Raw genomic sequence first — 21,503 nt, 5'->3', positions numbered from 1 at the left:
GCGTTTGTTTCATTGCATGTTTTTAACATTTTAATTTTGACACTGTTTATAGGGTGTCCATAAAGATTTATTAAAGAATAAGAAAATTGTTGATCAAGTTGAAAAGATTCGTCCACTTCTTCTTGATGTTGTTGAAGAAGGCCCAGATCGGGAACAGGTGACGCAAGAACTAAACGAGCTGACCGCACGCTTTAAAAAGGTATTTGATCGCTCTGAAAATAGAAAGAAAGCAATTGATGAAATGGAGCCACTATCTGAAGAACACGAGAATCAAGTTGTTCCTGTCACGGAAGTCAATGATGCAGTGGAGGAGGGACTTCAGGTGAAACCAAGAACTGGCGTTGATTTAAAACGTATTGAGCAAGAAATTGATCGTGTAAAGGTATCTAGGCAAACATTTATATAACCATCATGTATATCATTTTAACTTTTTGTTATGTGTAATTAATTATTTTCTTTTGTAGGGATTAAAAAAGAAATTAGAAGACAATAAACCTACGGTGAGGAAATTGAAAAAATCTCTTACAGAGGTCCAAAAACATCGTACCGACGAGGTAGATAAAGAACCTGTGGAAGAAGAAGCAACAAAAGCTATCGAAAAACACGACGAGTTGTGCCATGATGTCGCTCAATATCTTGACACGCTTGAACGGCAGCAGCAGAAAGCGAAGAAGTTTTTCGACGATGTTAATGATATTAAAGATTGGGCGCCAAAGGTAGAAGAAAAAATAAAGCAATCAGAACCTAAATCCAAAGAGCCACAAGATTTAAAACAAGAGTTAAAGCGTTTGGATGTAAGTAATCTCTATATTGATAATAGCCGTTGTCCGTCTATCTGTTTGTGACGGTTTTTACCACATGGAATCTTGAAGCTACAAATAACAAATGCGATATATTTTTATCGATTTTGCCGTGACAGGCAAATTCTCGTGTTTTTTTTACAGGCTAACGAAATGTTTTATCAGTAAATTTCCATTGTTTTTATGACATTTTTATGCTTTTTTATGCAGGCAATTAAAAGCGAGATTGAAAAGAAGAGACCAATGTTGTTTGTTATCGATGAAAATGGTCAGTGGTTGCTCCAAAACCTCTATGTGACCGATAAAACAGGAAGACGAAAGTCTACTGCAAGTGAAGTACAGCAGCGCCTTGCTGAAATAACCAATCTTGTGCACCAGCTCAACGAAGAGTTAAACTCTCGAAGAAGTCGAATCAATGCTATTTTGGCCGATGCCCTCACCTTTGAAGATTCTGCTTCTCAATTTGATAAATGGTTGACACCTGTAGAAAAAACCTTGGACTCGCAAAAACCTGTTTCGATCAATCCTGACGAACTAAAGAATCAAGCGCTCAAGCACGAGGTGAGTAATTTTAAAACATCTGTTTGTGTTAGATTGATTTAGTCTTCACTGTCTACGAACATATCGTCACATGTCTGTCACTTCTTATTGTTTTTTAGCCGCTGTACGAAGACATTTTGCAACACGAGCCTATGTACAGATCGTTAGTGCATTCAGGCCAACTTCTGATAGATGGTACCACGGGAAAAGAGAAAAACAACTTCACCAAGAAAGTAAAAGATTATACTGATCGATACAATAAGGTTTGTGAACGTGCCAAGGACCGACTTGATAAAATTGAGAAGGTGCTTCCCGATGTTCGCGACCATAATAATAACAACAAGATCGTTGAAGACGTCATCAAGCAAAGCGAACCCGTCTTGCAATCAATACAACCTGTTGGTATCCAACCCGTGAAAGGTAGTGAACAAGGAAGGAAAGTAAAGGTAAACAAATACATCAATTTTCTTTTTCTAAGTTTGTGCATGCTACCAAACATTTTTTCTATTTAACATTCTTTTTTTGTCTTTTGTAGAATGCAATCGACTTACTTGACCTGAACGAACCCTCAGTATCCTACATTAAAAGAGCTGCCACCAACTTAGAACAAAGTATACCAGAAAAACAATTGGCTCCTTTGAAAAAATTAACCAAGACGAATGCCGATAAATACGACAGCCTGCGCGTGAAGTTAAAAGAAAAAGATGTTGCGTTAACCCAAGAACTTGTTGATTCTGAACGATTTGTGGAGTTGATTTATTCTATGGAAGTTAAACAGACACAAGTAGAAGTTCTGTTCAAGGAGATCAAGAAGGCTGGCAAAGATCCTGATTCAATTGATGAAGCATTGCAAAAGACGAAATATGTAATTGTCATTATAGAAGAGATACTGGAAATCATTATAGTTATCGAGCAAATCATCGTTATTTTGAAGGGTCGAGCCAAGGGTCATCCACCAGTTTTAAAAGAAATTGATGGTAAAGCAAATCAAGTAAATGCTGAAAAGAAGAAAGCCAACCAAACGTTGAAAGCAGTTAATGACGAGCAGAAGAAAATGCTGGCCTTGCAGCAAAATAATAAAGAATTAGACACGCATGTACAAGACATCAACAGCTGGTTGCCTAATGTAGAAAGTGAGATAGTGAAACGAACGCCAGTCTCCGCGAATTATGACATTCTGAAGAAACAACAGGAAGAAAACCAGGTTGGTTGAGCTTCTTTTCATTTGCAAATATCTCAACTTGTTCTTTATTTTTAAATTTTATTTTGAACGTATCGTTTTGTTTAGCCATTGTATCAAGATGTAATTCAGCACGAGCCTACGGTTAAACACATCCTGAAAACCTCTCAAGATATCTTAAAGGACAAGAAACCAGGTCCAGAACGTGATGTATTGGAGAAAGCCACTGATGAACTTCAACGACGATGGAATTACGTGAATGATAAAGTACGACAGAGACATCAGCAAATTCAAAGAATTATGCCACAAGCTCATGTGTATAGCAATGAAGTTGATCACTTCGAGCCGTGGCTTGAGGACGCAGAAAAACAAGTGAAAGCTCTCCCTGTCATCAGTAGCAATCCAGAAGATCTAACACAACGCAAGCGTGACCTTGAGGTAATGAGAAGTCGCATGTTTATTTATCTTTTTCAATACCGGTTGTATTTTTTAATAATCTAAACTCCTTTTTATCGTACGTATAGGATTTAACTCGAGAGATTAACCTACATTCACCAAACCACAAGAAAGTCAACGACACATCCACAAAACACTTCAGTGTTTGCCAGAAAGAACCTGAAGACGAGCCAGTGTCTGAAATAGAACAAGTTCAAGCTGAGGTTGAACATCTAAACACTCGATGGAACAACCTTACTGCTAATGTGAAAGAGCTTACAAAACAATTGGAAAACGTAGAGAAAGAAGTAGTTAAAGCTACAGAAAAAGAAAAAGTTCTGGAAGATCTCTTTAAGGAGGTTGAGAAAGTCTTAGATACACAGAAACCTGTCAGCACTAATCCTGCTACATGCAAGAAAGAATGTGACCGTATCAAGGTATTGTTCTTTATCCATTTCATAAGACACGTTTTTCATGTCTTATATCCATAAGAGCCCAAAATACCACGTTTACACGCAGGCGGGATGAAATCTCATCCCGGGATGAAACGAAAAGTGTTTACACGTGAGCCTCATCCCGGGATGAAATTAGCATATTTTCATCCTGGGATAAGTTATCTCACCCCAGCATAAAACATTAATTTTGTTAACTTTGTGTGTGATAATTCGAAGTGATATTTTTCAATTTGTGAGTAGAAAGGTCAAACGAGAAACGTAGAACGATGGAGCCTGAGAGATGTGTAATATTGTTGATCACAAAGTGAAAAAAGAAGCTCTGGGGAACTAGATTGGCATATAGTATTATTAATACAACTAGCAGAGCAACATAGAAACAATGTAATTTTTCGCGAGAGAAGCTGTTTTTGCTAGAAACCAAACATAGATATAGATATAAAAATAGATAAAAAAAATGAATAATTACCAAAGTAAACGGACAACATCCTTTTATAACATTAAAATGGTTTGCATTTTTAAAACACTTTACATACCACCATAATTAACTGTCGAATAATAATTGAACTCGTATAAAAGATATATAAATTATTAAAAAAGTTACAACCATCCTCTTCATGTTTTTTTCAAATGATTTCCTTGCGTCGATCGTCACGAAAAGAAAGAGCGAATTGATTTTATAGCTCTTTTATTTAAAATCATGTTCAAAAAGTGTACATTCAGCATTCTCATCCCGGGATGAAAAGAATTATTGCATTCACACGCACTTTTTTCTTAATCTTATCCTGGGATGAAATCTTATCCCGTCTTAAATGTGTAAACGTTGTAAGGACTTTCAGTAGACACAGTGATGAACTCATCCCGGGACGAAACTCATCCTGAGATGAGATCTCACGTGTAAACGACCTCTAATTTATTTTTATATTAAGTAAGATTAAATGATAATTTTTCTTAGAATTTGATAACTGAGGTTGACAAAAAAGAAGAGGACTTAAAAGCATTAAATACCTCGGCCGACAATGCTCAAAAATTATTAGATCAGTATAATGGCGACAAAGAAGTGATCGAGAAAAAACAATCACAGGCGAACGAAAAGTACAAAAAGATTCGTTCGAAGCTAACCGAACGACAAGCAGAATTGGAGGAAATTGGCGAAAAGGCAGAAGAATTCAATGGTGATTTGAAAAAGACACAGAAAGCCGTCAAGGATCTTGATAAAAAGTGGGAGCCACGATTTAAAAAGCCAATACCCAAGGACGAGAAAAAGGTTAAGGATGTTATAGAAGAGGTAGAGAAAACACTTTCCGATCTTGCGCAAAAGAAGACCGACCTACAAGGAGATTATGCTACTGGAGATTGGTTAATCGAGAGAAGTAAGCGAGATCCGTTGACAGTACATGAGGTACAATCACGATTGGATGAAGTACAGAAGCCAACAGATCAATTAATTAAGAAATTAAACGACTACAAGGGACAGCTTGTCAACGACTTGCATCAGCGCCAAGCTCTTAAAGAGAAGGTCGATGATTTGGATTCTAAACTTCAAGATATCGACGATAGATTAGTTTATGTGAAACCCGTCTCTGCTAAATTTACTGTTGCTAGAGGTCAACAAGAACAGTTTAAGGTAAGATATTATTACTATTGTACCGTTAAATTATTTTAAATTTTCATATGTGTGTTTACGTTGTTTTTGTGTTTGCTTTTTAAGCCTATCTTCCACGATGTAATGGCATTGAAACCGTTGTATGATTCGATCACAACTGAAGCCAATGAAGTCTCTAAAGATCCAAAACCAGAAGACGAGGAAGATGAGGTTGTTGAAAAGAAACTGCCAGAAGTCACGCAACACTGGGACGACGTTTTAAACACAGTCACTAAATACAATAATCAGTTGACGTCTGTAATGCCTACCGAAGGCAATTACCATTACACTTTGTTGAAATTCGTCCCCTGGTTAGAAGATGCCGAAAAGAAGCTGACGGACTTAAAACGAGATGCCACTAAGATGGATGAAAATGAACTGCCAAAGCAAATTAAGAGTTTCCAACAAGACGTGGTAAAGAACCAACCAGTTCATCAAGACTACAATACAAGCGCAACCAACCTGTTGAAGAGGTGTGGCGAAGTGGATGTCACTACAGATGTTCCCTTCATCAAAGATGAAGTGCAACACACTAATGATCGCTGGGACAAATTACGAGCTGGCATTGATGACGTAAATAGCGATTCAGCCAAACTGAACAAATCAATGAAAGACTTGCAGAAAGCTCGTGAACCTGTTGAAGAGTGTATCCAAGCCATGACTGTTGCTGCAGATCATGAAACTCCTGCAAACTTCGATCTGGATGGCTTAGAATTCTTTGTTAACGAAATGAATGCTAACTTAGAAACTATGCAAGAAAAGGAACCTGAGGTGAAAGATGTTAACAAGAAGAGTGATGACATTTCAGCTTTCATAGAACAGAGAGGAGGCGATCCTAGTGATGTCAAACAGAAATGTGCAGACACTAACAAGCAATGGAACGACGCCAAAGAGAAAGTCACTGATAAGAGAGATAAATCGCAAATGTTCTTGAAGCAAATGGCGCAGTTTGTTGAAGCTGTTGATGATTTAGATAATTGGGTAAATGTGAGCACCACTACTGTTACTAATTTGGGACCAGCCAGTGCCACACCCGAAGGTGTTAAAAAGCAGTTGGAACAAATTGATATTCTCAAAGATGAAATCGCTGGCCAGCAGGCTAAATTAGCAGAAGCTGAAGAAATCGGGGATTGGTTGTGTGATGAAAGTAAAGACAAACCTCAGTTTTGCGCCAATGTGCAGAATAAGTTAAACAAAGTAAAGAAACCACTAGATGAACTACTTTCCGTGTTGTCTGACCGTAAAACACGACTCCACAACGTACTTGTTGCTAGTCAAGACTTTAAAGTGGCTTTCGATGACTTTGTTTCCGAACTTGATAAGCTGGACAACAAGCAAACCAAGCAAAAACCAATCAGTGTTGACTGGAAGACATTGAAGTTGCAGGATGAAGAACAAAAAGCTGTCGAAAAGGAAATTGAAGTGGTGAAACCAATGTACGAGAAATTGATGGCTTCCGGTGACAAGCTGGTCAAAGAATCCGAAAAGTCCCCCGAACGGGATGCTTTGGAGTCAGATCTTGAAGACGCGAAGAAACGTTTCGAAGGTATTGTTAAGAAGTCAACTGAGAGACGAGATATTATGGACAAGATTATTCCTAAATCTGAGAAGTTCTTTAATGACGAAGATGATATTTGTGATTGGTTGGATGTCAACGAGAAAGTTTTACTGGAGTTGAATGTTGTTCCAGTAACTTTAGATGAAGCTACCAAGCTGGACAAAAAGATAGATGAGCTGGATAAGGTAATAGCAAAGAAAGAACCGGTTTACAAGAGTACTGCAGGAAGCTCTAAAGATTTGTTAGCAAGTGCTGCCAATGAAAACGTGGTACGCGATGTTCCAGAAACAGAGAAACGCATGGATAGGGTAACAGATAGATGGGAGAAATTGAAAACTGAAAAGACGAATAAGAAAGACCGAACCCTGAAGTACAAGACACTAATCCAGAACTACAATGACACTGCTGATCCGCTTAAAGATGCTTTGGCACAGTTTGAAGACGCGCTAGACAAAAGACCAACATTTGGAACTGACACTAAAAAAGCAGTGGACGAACTGCAAAGAATTGATGATCTTATTAGAAAGTTAGACACCCATGAACCACAATTAAAGTCGGTTGATAAAACGAACGACGACTTTGTGGATCTTGTTGAAACTGACAAAGGAGATCCATCTCGCATCCAATTCCAAACAGATAACATTAATGACCGATTTAAGAAAATTAAGTCGGCTTTGGACGAGCGTAAGAATGCACTTGAAAAAACGTCACGTGTTTTGGTCCAGTTTAACGACATCACTAAAGAAATTGGAGATTGGTGTGTGGATACGAATGAACAAGTTGATACATTAGCGCCTGTAAGTAAAGATCCTGAAGAAGCTCAGAAGCAAATCAAAAAGATTGACGTAAGTTTTAAATTGTTTTATATTTCCCGTTACCTGCTTCCTCCTTAGCTCGACTGCTTTTCATACCTGATTCGGCTGCTTTTTATGTATATAGTTTCTTTTTAAATTATTTTATTATTTTAATTTAGAATCTGCTTGAAAACCTGGCTCGACAAAGAACGTCAGTGGTACCTGCTGAAGAAAATGGTAAATGGTTAACTGATAACTGCCTTGATGATCGAAACATGAGACCAGACGTACGAACTGCTCTATCGAAAGTTTATACTCCCTTGGATTCTCTAGAAGCAAAGCTTAATGAGCGCAAATCCAAACTACAGAATGCGATGATGCGTGGTCAGGAATTCGACAAGTCATTCAACGATATTAATGACCGCATTAGCTCATTAGAATTCCGCGCACAGCGACAAAAACCAGTTTCACCTGTATGGGAAGAAGTTGCTAAACAACAGCAAGAACAGAAGACAATGGTGAAAGAAGTTGCATTATTAAAACCGTTATATGATCAGTTAATCAATTCTGCTGATAATGTTATTAGCGCTCTTGAACCTGGAGAAGAGAAGGATGTGACAGAACGTAAAGTGGACGATATCAAGAAGCAGTGGAAAGAAATCTCCGAGAACGTGCAAAAACGCGACGATCTGATTGATGAGGTCGAACCTCTCGCTCGCGCTCATAACAACGAAAAGCAATCCTTCAACGAATGGATTGTGCAACCTGAGAAAACAATGAAAGAGCTTGAACAAGTGCCAACAACAAGAGAGGAGCATTTTGCTTACAAGAAAGCAGTAAAAGACTTTTCGGTTGATGTCGAAAATCACGTACCTAAACACGAACTTTTGAACGATACCTTAAGTAAGCTTGCTAATGTAATCAAAGAACACCCTGATGATACAGGAAGCATGAGCGATGTCGAGGAAGATGTTACTCGTTTGAACAAACGTTGGGACAAGTTGGATGCACACACGCAGGACTTGAAAGAAAAAGTTGACAAGTTACAAGCAGTCATCGTTCCATACCATGACGACTACAGCAACGCTGAAAAAGTTATCGAAGATGTTGAGAATGCATTGAAGTACAAACCAACGTTTGGAGTTGATGCTGAGCAAGGTAAAAAGGAGGTGGACCGTTTAGATGAACTTCTCAAAGCAGTTGAACAAGCGAAGGAGAAGGTAGACAAGACGTGTGATGACTCAAAAGATCTTGAAAAAACCGTGGATGAATTGGACGGTGATAATTCTCCGGTTAAGGAATCTACAAAGAAACTTACTAAACGATTGAAAGACGTGCAGGATGATTTGAACAAGCGAAAGGCTGACGTTGAAAAAACGAACAAGGTTTTAGCGCAATATTTAACTTCTCTCGAAGATTTGGGACAATGGAATATGGGCACGACGCAGAAACTTGTTTCTGTCGGGTCTGTCAAACCAACACCCGAGCAAGTTCAACAACAAATAGAAACAGTTGATGTAAGTGTTATTTTCTTAAGGCCAATATTTTCTTCTTCATTTTGGGAAATTATCTACTTTAATTCTTTTATAGGGTATAGAGGAAGATCTCAAACGTACTCGCCCCCGTGTGCAAGCTTTACAAGACGCTGCTGATTGGCTACTCGAAAACAATGCAGATGATCGTGTTGCATCCAGCGAAATTAAAAACAAGCTTGCAAGTGTCTTGAATCCATTCAATGAATGTGCTGATAAAATCAACGAGAAACAGAACACTCTTCGCGCTTCTCTGTTGCAAACGCAAGAGTTTGAAGACACGTATAATACTTGTCTGGACAAACTAGCCGAGGCTGAGGTGCGCTTGAAAAAAGAGGAACCGTTGTCTGTAAGATACGACGTCTTGTGGAAACAGGATGAAAACTTCAAAGCTTATGAAAGTGACGTTGCGCAATTAAAACCTATTATCGAACAGGTTGAAAAAGCTGGAAAGAAAGTAAAGGAAGCTACAGAAGACAAGCCAGAGCGTGATGACATAGATCACAAAGTGAAAGATCTGCTAAAACGGTACGATGACCTTGAAAAGAATATCAAAGACAGGCGTGAAAACATCGACAAATTATCGCCAGTTGCTAAAGAAGAGGATGTTAGTCAAGATACCTTTAAACCCGTTTTAAAAGATCTTGAAGAAGCATGCGATGATTTAAAGAGTGTTCCTGAAACGCTACAAGAGTGTGAGAAACAACTCGCACAAGTTAAGGAAGTTAAAGACGATATCGAATCTGCTAAACCAAAACACAAGGATCTTAATGTCAAGTATGACAAAGAAATCGATGTGGCGAAGAAACTACCCGAGGAAGTGGCTGACGAATCTGTCCTAGCAGAGGAAATTGAGGATTTAAACAAACGCTGGGATGCTCTTCAAGCTAATGTAAAAGACAAGCAAGATGAAGTCACCAAACTCCACTACAGCTTTGTGAAATATCACGAACAAGAAAAACCATTAGAAGAGGAGATCAAGAAATATGAAGAGTTCCTAGCTCAGGAGCAACCATTTGGTTTGGATCCTGAAGAGGGTAAAAACACACTAAATAAAGTAGATGAGCTACTTCGTGATGTAGAGAAATGTGGTCGAAAGATGTCGGACACAAATAGGTGCGGTAAAGATTTAGCTGACCAATTAGAAGCTTCTCATGCTGACCCATGGCCAGTCAATGCCCAGCTGTCAGATTTGAACAGAAGATATGACGACGTGAAGAAGCAATTGCAAGATCGCAAGGAAGATGTAGTCGACCAAGTGAAAACCGTTGATCAGTTCTTAGATGACATAAAATCTGCTGAGGACTCCCTTCAGGACCTTACCGATAAGTGTGATCAATTGGAACCTGTCAGTGTGGAACCTGAGGTTGTCAAGGAACAGCTTGCAGAAGTTGAAGCCTTACTTGATGATGTTGCTAGTCAAAAACCTAATCTTCAAGATGTTGATAATTTGAGTGAAAAGGTTTGTCGAAACAACCCAGACGATTTCTCCATCAAATCTGACGTGAAATTCAAAGTAAATAAAGTAAAGGAACCGTTGGATCGTATCAACGCGAAATTAGTCGAAAGAAAAGATAAACTTCAAAAAAGACTAGTTAGTTCGCAAGAAGTCCAAGAAACGTTGGATGATTTTGATGACAAATTGAAGAACATTGAGAAAACTCTTTCAAAATTCAAACCAGTTTCTGCCCGCATTAACACTGTGAAGAAACAACAACTTGCAACCGATCAACTTTATGATGAAGTTTCTCATCTAAAACCAAGCTTTGACCTTCTTGAGAAGACAGCTAATAAAGTTTTAAAGGATTCTGAACCGAAAGAACGTGAACAATTGGAAAAGAAGATTAATGACTTGAAGAATCGTTGGGAAGAATCTAAGGATAAAGTCACAGATCGTAAAAACCTGATTGAGAAGGTTGTCCCTCTTGCGCAGGATTATGATGAGCGTGAACAACCCTTGGCTGAATGGGTGGGTGAGACTGAGAAGCTTTTGACACCAATCACTGATGATATTGTCATGGATGGAGATGTGCTTGAAGAGGAACTTGATAAACTAAAGGTAAGTTGAAAGTTTTACGTTTAAACTTTATACATCTTGTTTTGTTCTCATAATAGCTGTTTTAAATTTTTTATAATTTTTTTTCATTGTTTTGTAATAGGCAATCAAGAAAGACATTGAGAATCACAAGCCTGGCATGAAATCCGTTGATGACACGCACAAACCTCTCGTGGAAGCAGCTGAAGACGATACTGATGATGTGAAAGATGAAGTAGACTCCATCACCGAGAGATATAACAAACTGAAAGCCGATATTGATGAAAGATGGGATAAATACTCTGCATTAAAAGACAAATTGAATACAGTTGAAGAGCAAATAGCACCTGTTGAGGAGACTATAACCTGTTGTGAGCAAGCTTTGGATAATCAGGAACCTGTAGGTTTGGATAAAGATAGAGCGAATGAACAACTGTCGGAACTTGATGTAAGTCCCCTATGTCTTGTTGCAATTATTAACATAAAGTTTTTCTGATGTTAACATCTTCTCGAATTTTCTATTTTGGTTATAACTATACAATCCAATTATCTGTTTAGGATCTCCTGAAGAATCTGGATGATAAAGAAGACGACATCAAGAAGGTAGAAGCTGTCAACGAAGAGTTAATGCAACAACCAGGCGTCGACACTGAAAGATTGAAGAAAAAAGTCAGTGATTTGAAAGATAAACATGCTAACGTAAAGGACAATGTGAAAGACAAGAAGAAAAAACTGGGTGATTATATCATCTACATCGAAGAGTATTATATTATCATCGAAGAGATCACGGAGTGGGTTGTACTAACCAAGAAAAATCCAGCTTTCACAGAACCTATCAGTACTGATCCAGACACATTGAAAAAGCAGAAAGAAAAAATAGAAGTAATTTATTTATATTTGTTATTATTTATTTGTTTTCTTTAACTTGTTAATTGAATTTAACACTTATTTTGCTTCTTTTATGTTCGAACGCAATTTTTTTCTTACCCAGGGCATACAAGATGAGCTCATCGAGAAGAAACCTAAGGTCGATCGTGCCAAAGAAATTATGGAAGAGATCGTCGAAGAGTGTAAAGATGATTTCACTGTCTGCACTGAAGTTTCGACTACTTTCGAAAACGCGCGAAAACCTATGGAAGAGATCGAAACCAAGATTGACTCGCGTTTGAAACGATTGCAAGAAGCTTTAGCTACATCGCAGAAGTTCCAAGATTCGTTTGATGATTTCTTAGATAGCCTAACACACCTTGAGGAAAGAATTGATAAAGAAAAGCCTGTTTCAGCTAAATTGGATACTGTGAAAGAACAGAAAAAAGAGCATGCGCAAGTCCATAATGACGTCATGCAATTGCAGCCGGTGTTTGAACGAATCACAAAAGCAGCGGATGAACTGATTGAAACGTCGGAACCAGGCGAAGACAAGGAGAATTTGAAGAAGCGAGTGGACGACTTTAAGAAAACTTTTGAAGAAATGAAGAAGAAGTCTACAGATCGACAAAAGAAACTCGCAGATGAGGTGACTTCCACACAAAAGTTCGAAGATGAGGAGAAGCCATTCAAGTCATGGTTAGACACAACAGAAGCTAAAATTTCCAGCATGGATCCAGTGGGTTGTGAGGAGAGCACGATTGCGCGCCAGCTTAAAGATTTGAAAGACTTACAACGTGAAATTGAAGAAAAGAAACCGAAATTGGATGAAATTGAGAAAGTTGGTAATTCCGCCATTGAAAATGCTGATGTCGATCAAGCAGTTGTCAAGGATGAGTTGGAAGACACAAAAGAAAGGTATCGCAAACTGAACGCTGATCTAAAAGAACGCGAAGACAAATTGAATGAACTTCTACCAGTCGCACAAAAGTACAAAGAACAGTTGAAGCCGATCGATGAATTGTTTGATAAAGTTCAACACTGCGTTTCATGCTCCACCCCGGTGTATGGTATTGACGAAGATAAGATCTCCAAAGAACAGGATAAAGTCAACGAACTTGTGAAAGAGTTCTCTGATGTCTTACCCAAGGTGAAAGAATTTAACGATACTGGTAAAACACTGACAGATAAAGGCGACGAAGAGTCTCCTGAACAACCCGCAGTGAAAAAACAAGTGGAACATACTAACGATCGATACAAACAACTTCGTGATCAGTTACACGAGACCTCTGACAAACTGAACGATTACGCCAACAAAGCGAAAACGTACAACTCTGAGAATGTTGATTTTGGGAATTGGTATGACAAGATTAGCAAGACGCCATCAATTGTTGAACCGATCGGAACTGAACCTGAGGTGATTCGCAAACAACTTCGAGAAGTGGAGGTAACGATTTTATGCTTTTTACTGAATTATTTAAAAATTTTGTACGAGGTGTAATCAAAGGATTTCCTATCGATGCTAAAATCACTGACTATTGTGTCATTTGTCATATTGAGTTGATCAATATTTTCAAACACCCTGGATTTTTTAAACTTTCAGAAAATAGATTTTGTTGAAACTTTCAAAAAATATATTTTGTTGAAACATTCATCAAAAATTTCATTCAGGAATGGATAACAGGACGCATGATTATTTTCAAAAAAAAAATTAAAATTTGGAATTAATTTAAAACCAGCTTATCTAAAGCGTCATTTTTGTAAATAAAAGTTTCAGATTTCAATCAATTTGCCGAGCTTCAGTTCATTTTAAACTGTGAAAAAAAACTTTCTCACTTTGTGAAAACTAAGAAGTGGAGCGTAAATACAAACCCCGATATTCTTAATTCTTTCTAATATGGCGTACACGTCATGGGGTCTGGCTTGAAAAAATTGAACTGTGCTGGATGTGCTAGCTGTAAGGGAAAGAAAAAGAAACCAGTGTGTGTTTTATATATTTATTTTTTACAAGCGTTAATGTTTGAAATATTTAATTTTCGGATTTCTTTGTTTTAGGCTGCGCAGGATGAAATCACTCGAAAGAAACCTGTGCTGGAAGACATCAAAGACGCCGGTGATTGGTTGGTTCGAAATAACCGTCAAGATAATGCGTTGAAAGACGATATCGGCAAGAAAACCGACAACAATCAGGAGAAGTATGATAAGCTGGCCACCAAAGTTGAAATTCGGCGCGACCGATTACAGAAGGCCCTTTCAAAATGCCAAGAGTTCCAAACAAATTTTGCTGACTTCACCAAAACCGTTGATGATCTTGAAAAACGACTCGACGAGGAAGAGCCTTTGAATGCTCGTTTGGAACCGTTGAAGAAACAAAAAGAAGAGCATGAGGTAAAAAGTTGTTTAAAATGACATTTTTTTTATCTGTCTCACTGGTCACCTAGCAACACTTATTAGCTTTCTCGCAGTCAACTCAAGGTTGAAAACAGATTACTGACCAAAATCTCTTTTTTAATGTTTAAAAAGCAAATTACCATCGACTATTGACAAGTTATTGTCAATATCAGACTTTAGCTCTCCACCTGCCTTTAAGTTAATGTCATAGTAACATAGCAACGTCTAATGAACCGCCTGTAGTCTTAAGGTCTTTTGACTCAATTGTTATTACCAGCTTCCGGCTCGATTTATTCTCTATTGCTTTCTACATATATGTCCAAGTACATCCTTTTATCGCGTTTTAAAATCGTCATATCGTAATTGCTTTTTATCGTGCATCTAAACGTCATCATGCGGTTTTAACTGATGACTAAAAGTTTCGTTCGTAAACTTTCAAACAGCGGAGGCGAAGGCGAGAGCACGTTCGAAGAGCCATAGTTCCGTTTCGAGCTTAATCTTTATTTATAAAAGAATTAAAATAAAAAAAAAGTTTGTTATTATGTGGATTTTTTAAAGAAGTATATCTCGTATTTAATCTACAGAGTAAGTTATGGTAAAATTAGCCGATAACAACAGCGTGGTTTCTTCTTCGGAAATTCTCGTAACTAACCTTGGAAAAAATGTATCAAATATCATTTGTTTTGTCAAACCGAAAGTTCGATATCAGCCCAAGTTTTGGATATTTAAAAGGGTATGGTAAAATTTGCTTTCCAAAATGGAGGAGAGATGTTTTTTATTTTTTGTTAACTTTATCGTTGTAAGGAATTATAAATTATTTAAAACACTTTTACTCGACGTATGAATTCAGAATATGTAGCTATACTGTATTGTGTTTTCCTCCAAAAATTATGAATATAAAGTATTTTACTGAATTCTCGATGATTTCCTCTTGAACTTCTTCTCAAGTAAAATTTTTAACACCGCAAAAAAGAGAAATGCAAACATAAATATTATTAAACAACGTATTGAATTTTTTTTGTTTTTACAGTTAACCTGAATAAATAAAATGCTTTTGCAAGGGAATCTTCATATATTCGATTATACTCAATTGTTTACCAGTTTTTCTGCTTGCTTTTACTATGTTCTGTATGGGGAGTTGGTTATTGTGTGTAGAAATCGCATAAACATGATTCAACATTCCCAAAATGTTCAATCGTAACCGTTAATATGTCTCACTGGAGACGATACTGTTGTTGTTCTAATTAAAAGGGAATTTAAATGGGCTATTAAGTCCAATTTAAAAGATGTGATTAATAGCGGTTATCACATGTTTTTTGTCTTTAAAAAAAGCCTTCAAAAAATTTTAATTCCTGTTGTGATATTTGCCGTTGCTAAGGAAAATTTCTTTATATTTTATACACTCCTATGAAATTTTTTTTTCCGGCTAGGTCATCAATTAAAACCACAACTTTATTAATACTTGCTTTTTATATCAAACATCCTTGATGCCAACGGTGATGTGAACCATGCCCTCACGTACTAATCTAAACATTTATTTTTAGTTGGTACATCAAGACTTAGTGCAAACGGAGCCTGTGTTTGAACGTATCGTCGAGAACGGTAATCATTTGTTAGATGAGACCGAACCGGGAGCCGAAAAGGAAGCTCTGCAACAACGAATTGACGACACAAAAAAGAAATGGGAAGAAGTCAAGGATAAATCATATAAGCGCAAAGATGACATCGACAAACTATATCCACTTGCGCAAGCTTACAATGACGATTACGTCACTTTCAGCGTTTATTTGCAGGATGCGGAAAAACGAAAGGACAATCTAAAGCCTGTATCTGCTGACCAGGAGGAAATTTTAAAACAATTGGAAGACATCAAGGTTTGTTTTTATTTAACAAATGTGTTACTTTCAACCAATGTGTTAAATTTATGTTCTGTGTTATTTCTCTACACCTTCACTCCCTGTATTAAGATAAAATTAAGTCACCAAAGTTAACATAAGGGTCTGGTTATACTAGGAATTCCGAAAAGATGTTGACGACCACAAGCCAATGTATGAAAATTTCAAAGAAGTCAACAATCCTGTCTTCGTGACCTGTAAAGAACTTGACATCACAAATGGGTTACCTGAGCAGCAAGACGAAGTGGATGCCGTTGATGAACGTTGGAAGAAGTTAAATTCCGATCTTGATGAAAGAGAGAAGAATTGTGAGGACGTTCTAAAGAAATTAGCAGACTGTTCCGATCAGTTGAAACCACTTGAAGAATTAGTCGAAAACACACAAAACCTTGTGAAGTCACCAGTATTGTTTGGAGCAGATTTGGAGAAAGGAAAAGAAGCTAAAGAAAAAATCAAGGTAAACATTATGCAACGTATTTATAACTCTTGACTCTAAATTCCTAATGGCTAATTATCGCTCCAGTTAAATTCTTGCGAGTTCAGCATTTTATCGATTGCTTTTGTCTTTTCTAGGGATTGAAAGATGATTTAGAAAAGAAGAAACCAGAACTTAAAAAGCTAAAGGAAGATATTCCTAAACTTGTTCGTGAAAGTGGAGCTGCGCCTGAACCTATTGAGGAAAAGATAACTGCTTTAACTCAACAGGTAGATGAGTGTGCTCTTAATTTGGACGACTTGGACAAACTAGTTGATGATCAGTTAGACAAAGCCAAGGAGTTCAATGATGCTTGTGAGGATTTAAAAACATGGCTACCAGAAGCTCAAGAGTCACCTGCTATAAAAGATCCCGTTTCATCTGAACCAAACGATATTTTGAAACAAATAGACGAAATTAAGGTAGGATATTTCTGTATTTTTTGTTTTGTTATGTTGTTGTTGTTTCTACGATCATAGCAGCCTATAAAAAACAACATATTTTGCTCAGGCTCTGGAGGAAGAAATTGTAAAACGTCGACCACAATTGGAAACTGCTCAGAAGACAGCTGCAGAGTTGCTGGAGGCGAACAAGAACGATCCCGAAGCTTCTGCCGCTATTGTTGAACAATTAAATAGCGTAACTCTCCCCTTCTCTGATCTTGTCAACAAATTAGAAGATAAACAGAAGAAACTGTCGACGATCAAGAAAGCTTTAGATACTTACAACAAAGAAAAACAACCTCTAGAGGAGTTCATAACTGCTACCGAACAGAAAGTTGATCAACTTGAACCTTTCGGATTAGATGTGGAAAAGGGCGACGAACAACTTGCTGAATTAGATGTAAGTTTATCTTATTTTTGCAATCACTTCTCATAAATATTTACAAGTGATGAATTCCTTTAACATTCGCGTTTTGCTTAGGATCTTGTTGGTACCCTCGAAAAGAGAAAACCTGAATTAAGGGCTGTTAACAGAGCTGGTCAGACGTTGATAAGACAACTTGATAGCCCAGACGAGATCGAAAAAGAACTGGATCAACTTAGCGATAAGTACTATGAGGTTGTGGACAAGGTTAAAGAGAAGCAAAATAATAAGAAAGAAAACTTGCAGAAAGTAAAACATTTCCTCGAAATAATCGTTATCTTAGAAGTTTACATTGAAGAAACAATCATTGTAATTGAAAAATTCGATGTATCTGGAACAGAACCAGAGGCTGTGAAGAAGCAACTAGAAAAAGTTGATGTAAGTATTCTTGTTGGCGCTATTTACCACGCATGCGTAGTCAGTTGAATATTTTCCCTAATCTTTATTGTTTTAACTTTTAGGAAATGCGAGATGATCTTCGAAAACATTCACCCGAACTTAAAGAGGCGGGTGATATCAAGGACTGGTGTCACGAAAACCTTAAAGAACATCCAAAGGTGCTCGAGATGGTCGATGAACGTATGGAAAAAGTACAAGTACCGATGGAAGAAGAAATTCCAACTAAGTTAGATGAACTGGAGAAGAAACTGAAAGATTCTCTTGCGTCTTCCAAACAATTTGTTGATGACACTGATGAGATCGAACGTTGGTTGACGAAAATGGAGAAAACACTAGAAGAAGAAAAACCAATCTCTGCCGACAAAGACACGAACGCGCGTCAAGTTAACGATCACAAGTACGTCGTTGAGGAGGTTACTGCACGTCAACCTAAGTTAGAGAAACTATTGGAGGAAGGACAAGACCTGCTTAAGCAAGCCGAACCAGGCGACGAGAAGAAGGCTTTGGAGGATAAAATTGATGATATTAAGAAACGATGGGAAGATGTGAAAAAGAAAACGAACGACCGAAAAGACAAGCTGGATGAAGTTGAGGATCTTGCAACAAAGTTTGATGACAACAAATCCAAAATGCTTCCTTGGTTGGAAGATATGGAGAAGAAAGCAGAGCCCCTTGATTGCATCTCTGTTGATCCTGAAGAGCTTTCGAAACAGCAAGACATCATCCTTGAATTACTGGACGAGCTAGCCAAACAAAAGCCTGTTTACGAGGACTTCACATCCTGCGGCAAACCCTTATCAGAGAAACCTGATACAGACAAGGAACCTGTCAAAGAATGTGTAGATGACGTAAAATCTAGGTTTGATGAGTTGCAGAAAAAACTCAAAGAAGCAGATGACAAGTCTGAAAAGATGAAGAAGGGAATTGAAAGCTTTGAAGAAAAACGAAAACCGGTTGAAGAAATTTGTGAACAAGCTCAGTTTGCTGTTGACGAGCAACAACCTGTTGGAGACGATCCAGTGAAAGCTCAAGAAGAAGTAGATAAGTTGAAGAAACTTTTAGACGAGCTTGTTGCTAATAAACCAGGCGTCGAAGACGTTAAGAAAGCTGGCAATGAGCTGATTATTGTCGAAGACAAACCCGACAACGTGACAGCAGTTAGTCAAATAACGGATGCTTTAGCGAAAAAACACGAGGACCTGATCGATAAATTGAAAGAGAAAATCGATAAATCTGATAAAGCTAATGATTCTGTCAAGAACTTTAACGATAAAGTAATGGAAACTAAAGATAAAACATCTCCTATCGAGGAGAAAGCTGGACAGCTTGAACCGATCGGTGCCACTCCAGAAAAAGTGAAAGAACAACTCATTGAATTAGAAAAATTGCAAGCTGAATTGCAACAAGCGAATAATCTCTTCAATGAAGCTGAAATGTATGGCAACGAAATAATCGACTTTAACGAAGATGACCCAGATGTAAAGAAGGATATCCAAGACAAACTTGCTGAGAGGAAGAAACCGCTCGATAAACTTGCAGAAGAGTTAAATGCCCGTGAAGAAAAATTGAAGGAGAAATTGCAAGAATGTGGAGCGTTGCAAGATCAAATCGATGATTTCGTTCGACGTGTTAAAAATCTTGATGATCGTATCGATGAACAGGAAAAGAAACCGTGTTCGATGAAACCTGGTCAAATGAGTGTTATCATGGGTGATTTAGAGGTATGGTGTCCCAGAATCCCTTGCCTTTTAGAGTTGTCTTACTTCTAATTTTTTTTAATCGTGATTTATTTATTTATTTATTTGCGTGTTGTAGAATATCGAGAAAGACATTGGGGATGAGAAACCAGTGTTTGAAGGTATCCTAGAAAATGGCAAGAAGTTGCTAGATTCCATTGAGTCACCAATGGAGAAGGATGCCCTACAAGCGAAACTCGATGAGCTTACAAAGTTGTGGGATGACACTGGTGATAAATTCAACAAAGAGAACGCTAAAGAAGGTGATGTCTTAGACAAAACAAAAAAACTGGACGATAAGATGTCTGATCTTGAGAAATTCTTGGATGATCAAGAAAAGAAACTTCGAGATTTAGAGCCAGTCGCCTGTTCACCTGAAAAATTAGATCAACAACAAAAAGAAATCAATGTAAGTTTGTTTGTTTGTTTGTTTGTTTGTTTGTTTGTTTGTTTGTTTGTTTGTTTGTTTGTTTGTTTGTTTGTTTGTTTGTTTGCTCTGCTTCTGCTTTCCTTTCGTTTAATTTTTGTACACGTTGTATAATTTTAGAGCTTACAAAACGACACAAAATCTAAGAAACCAAGTTTAGAGGAGATCGAGGAACTGATAAAAGAATTACAACCAGAATGCACTGAGAATGCACCTGAAGTGTTAGAACGGCTTGATAACTTGAAGAAACACTTTAATGAAGTCGAAAAGCTTGGGGATGATCGTCAGTCCGAGATATCAGATGTTCAAAAGAAGGTGGAAAAGTTTGACAGTGTTGCAAGACCAACAAAAGAAAAGATTTCGAAGATTGAAAAAACTCTACCAGAACTTTCCTTGTATGGAGCAGACAAACCAAAGAGTTTGGAAGTTCAAACGGAATTACAAAAGCAAATGAAATTGGTTGATGATCTTCAAGCTAAAGTTGACGATCTCGAAGGTATTGCGAAAGATCTCCAAGAGCATCACCCCACTACTGATTCCAAACACTTGCGCAACGAAGCTGATGAGGTAAAAGAAAGACTTGATAAATTGAAGAAGCAACTCAGTGAAAAGACCGACGAAGTGGATGGTGTCATCCGTGATTGGGACGAACTTGAAAACGATGTAAAGAAAGCTGTTGAAACAGTCAAGAAAGCAAACGATGACGTCGAAAATAACAAACCAGACAAATTCGATCCTGAAGAGTTAGCTTGTCAAGTTGAGAACATAAAGGCTGTCGAAGCTACCCTAGATGAAAGCTCTCCACTGTTTGACGACATTCAAAAACGTGGTCGTAAATTACGAGAGAAGGGTATTGGTGCAGACACGTTCGGTGATCAATTGTCAACAGTAGATAATCGGTTGCGAAACGTACAACGCGATATTCCAAGCCGTACAGACGAACTAGAGAAATTAAAAGATCAACTAAACGACTTCAATGAAAAATTAAAAGATGCGGAGGGTGATATGGACGTTGTGGAGAAGAAAGTGGAAGAACAGAAGCCTGTTGGTGGAGATAAGGAAACTATCGATGCTCAAATTGGTGATTTGAAAGACCTGGTTGCTGAATTAGACAAGCTGCAAGAAAAAGTAACAGCTTTGAATGATGTCAGATCTGATCTGAAATCTAAATACCCTGAAGCAGATAGCAGTAAGGTTGATGAGCCATTAGATAAGCTGAACGAAAGATTGGCAGATGTCAATCAAAAAATATCTGACAGACAAGGCAAATTAGACGATGCGTTGGTAAACTGTGGTCAGTTTAATGATGCTGTTCAATCTCTACTGGGATGGCTTGGAGAGACTGAAGAGCTGCTCGACAATCAAAAGCCTGTTTCTGCTGCGGATCAAAATGTATTGAAAGCTCAAATACAGGAGCAAAAAGTAAGTACAAGTATTTTGCAACTGCGTCCTGATTGGGTTGTGTAGTATGCCAC

At 37.8% G+C, this 21,503-nt stretch overlaps 1 protein-coding gene across 1 annotated transcript in view; it reads left to right on the top strand.

Annotated features, from left to right (window-relative positions):
• The window catches only part of LOC130653947 (uncharacterized), an 89,608-nt gene that overhangs the window by 60,988 nt on the left and 7,117 nt on the right, over positions 1-21,503 (top strand). Inside the window, exons 51-73 of the mRNA XM_057456443.1 lie at positions 53-382; positions 465-794; positions 1,011-1,361; positions 1,460-1,786; positions 1,876-2,544; positions 2,629-2,958; positions 3,045-3,392; positions 4,363-5,034; positions 5,119-7,455; positions 7,584-8,921; positions 8,995-10,995; positions 11,096-11,419; positions 11,530-11,853; positions 11,963-13,285; positions 13,894-14,226; positions 15,774-16,103; positions 16,243-16,581; positions 16,698-17,021; positions 17,110-17,442; positions 17,524-17,844; positions 17,928-19,586; positions 19,681-20,010; positions 20,149-21,450. Coding sequence (XP_057312426.1) covers positions 53-382; positions 465-794; positions 1,011-1,361; positions 1,460-1,786; positions 1,876-2,544; positions 2,629-2,958; positions 3,045-3,392; positions 4,363-5,034; positions 5,119-7,455; positions 7,584-8,921; positions 8,995-10,995; positions 11,096-11,419; positions 11,530-11,853; positions 11,963-13,285; positions 13,894-14,226; positions 15,774-16,103; positions 16,243-16,581; positions 16,698-17,021; positions 17,110-17,442; positions 17,524-17,844; positions 17,928-19,586; positions 19,681-20,010; positions 20,149-21,450 — 16,275 coding nt within the window. The remainder of the gene's footprint in view (positions 1-52; positions 383-464; positions 795-1,010; positions 1,362-1,459; positions 1,787-1,875; positions 2,545-2,628; positions 2,959-3,044; positions 3,393-4,362; positions 5,035-5,118; positions 7,456-7,583; positions 8,922-8,994; positions 10,996-11,095; positions 11,420-11,529; positions 11,854-11,962; positions 13,286-13,893; positions 14,227-15,773; positions 16,104-16,242; positions 16,582-16,697; positions 17,022-17,109; positions 17,443-17,523; positions 17,845-17,927; positions 19,587-19,680; positions 20,011-20,148; positions 21,451-21,503) is intronic.

This window comes from Hydractinia symbiolongicarpus, chromosome 8 (assembly GCF_029227915.1).
Source record: "Hydractinia symbiolongicarpus strain clone_291-10 chromosome 8, HSymV2.1, whole genome shotgun sequence".
Taxonomy (NCBI): Eukaryota; Metazoa; Cnidaria; class Hydrozoa; order Anthoathecata; family Hydractiniidae; genus Hydractinia; species Hydractinia symbiolongicarpus.
The sequence above is the reverse complement of the archived record's forward strand: the minus strand, read 5'-3'. Positions and strand labels throughout refer to the sequence as shown.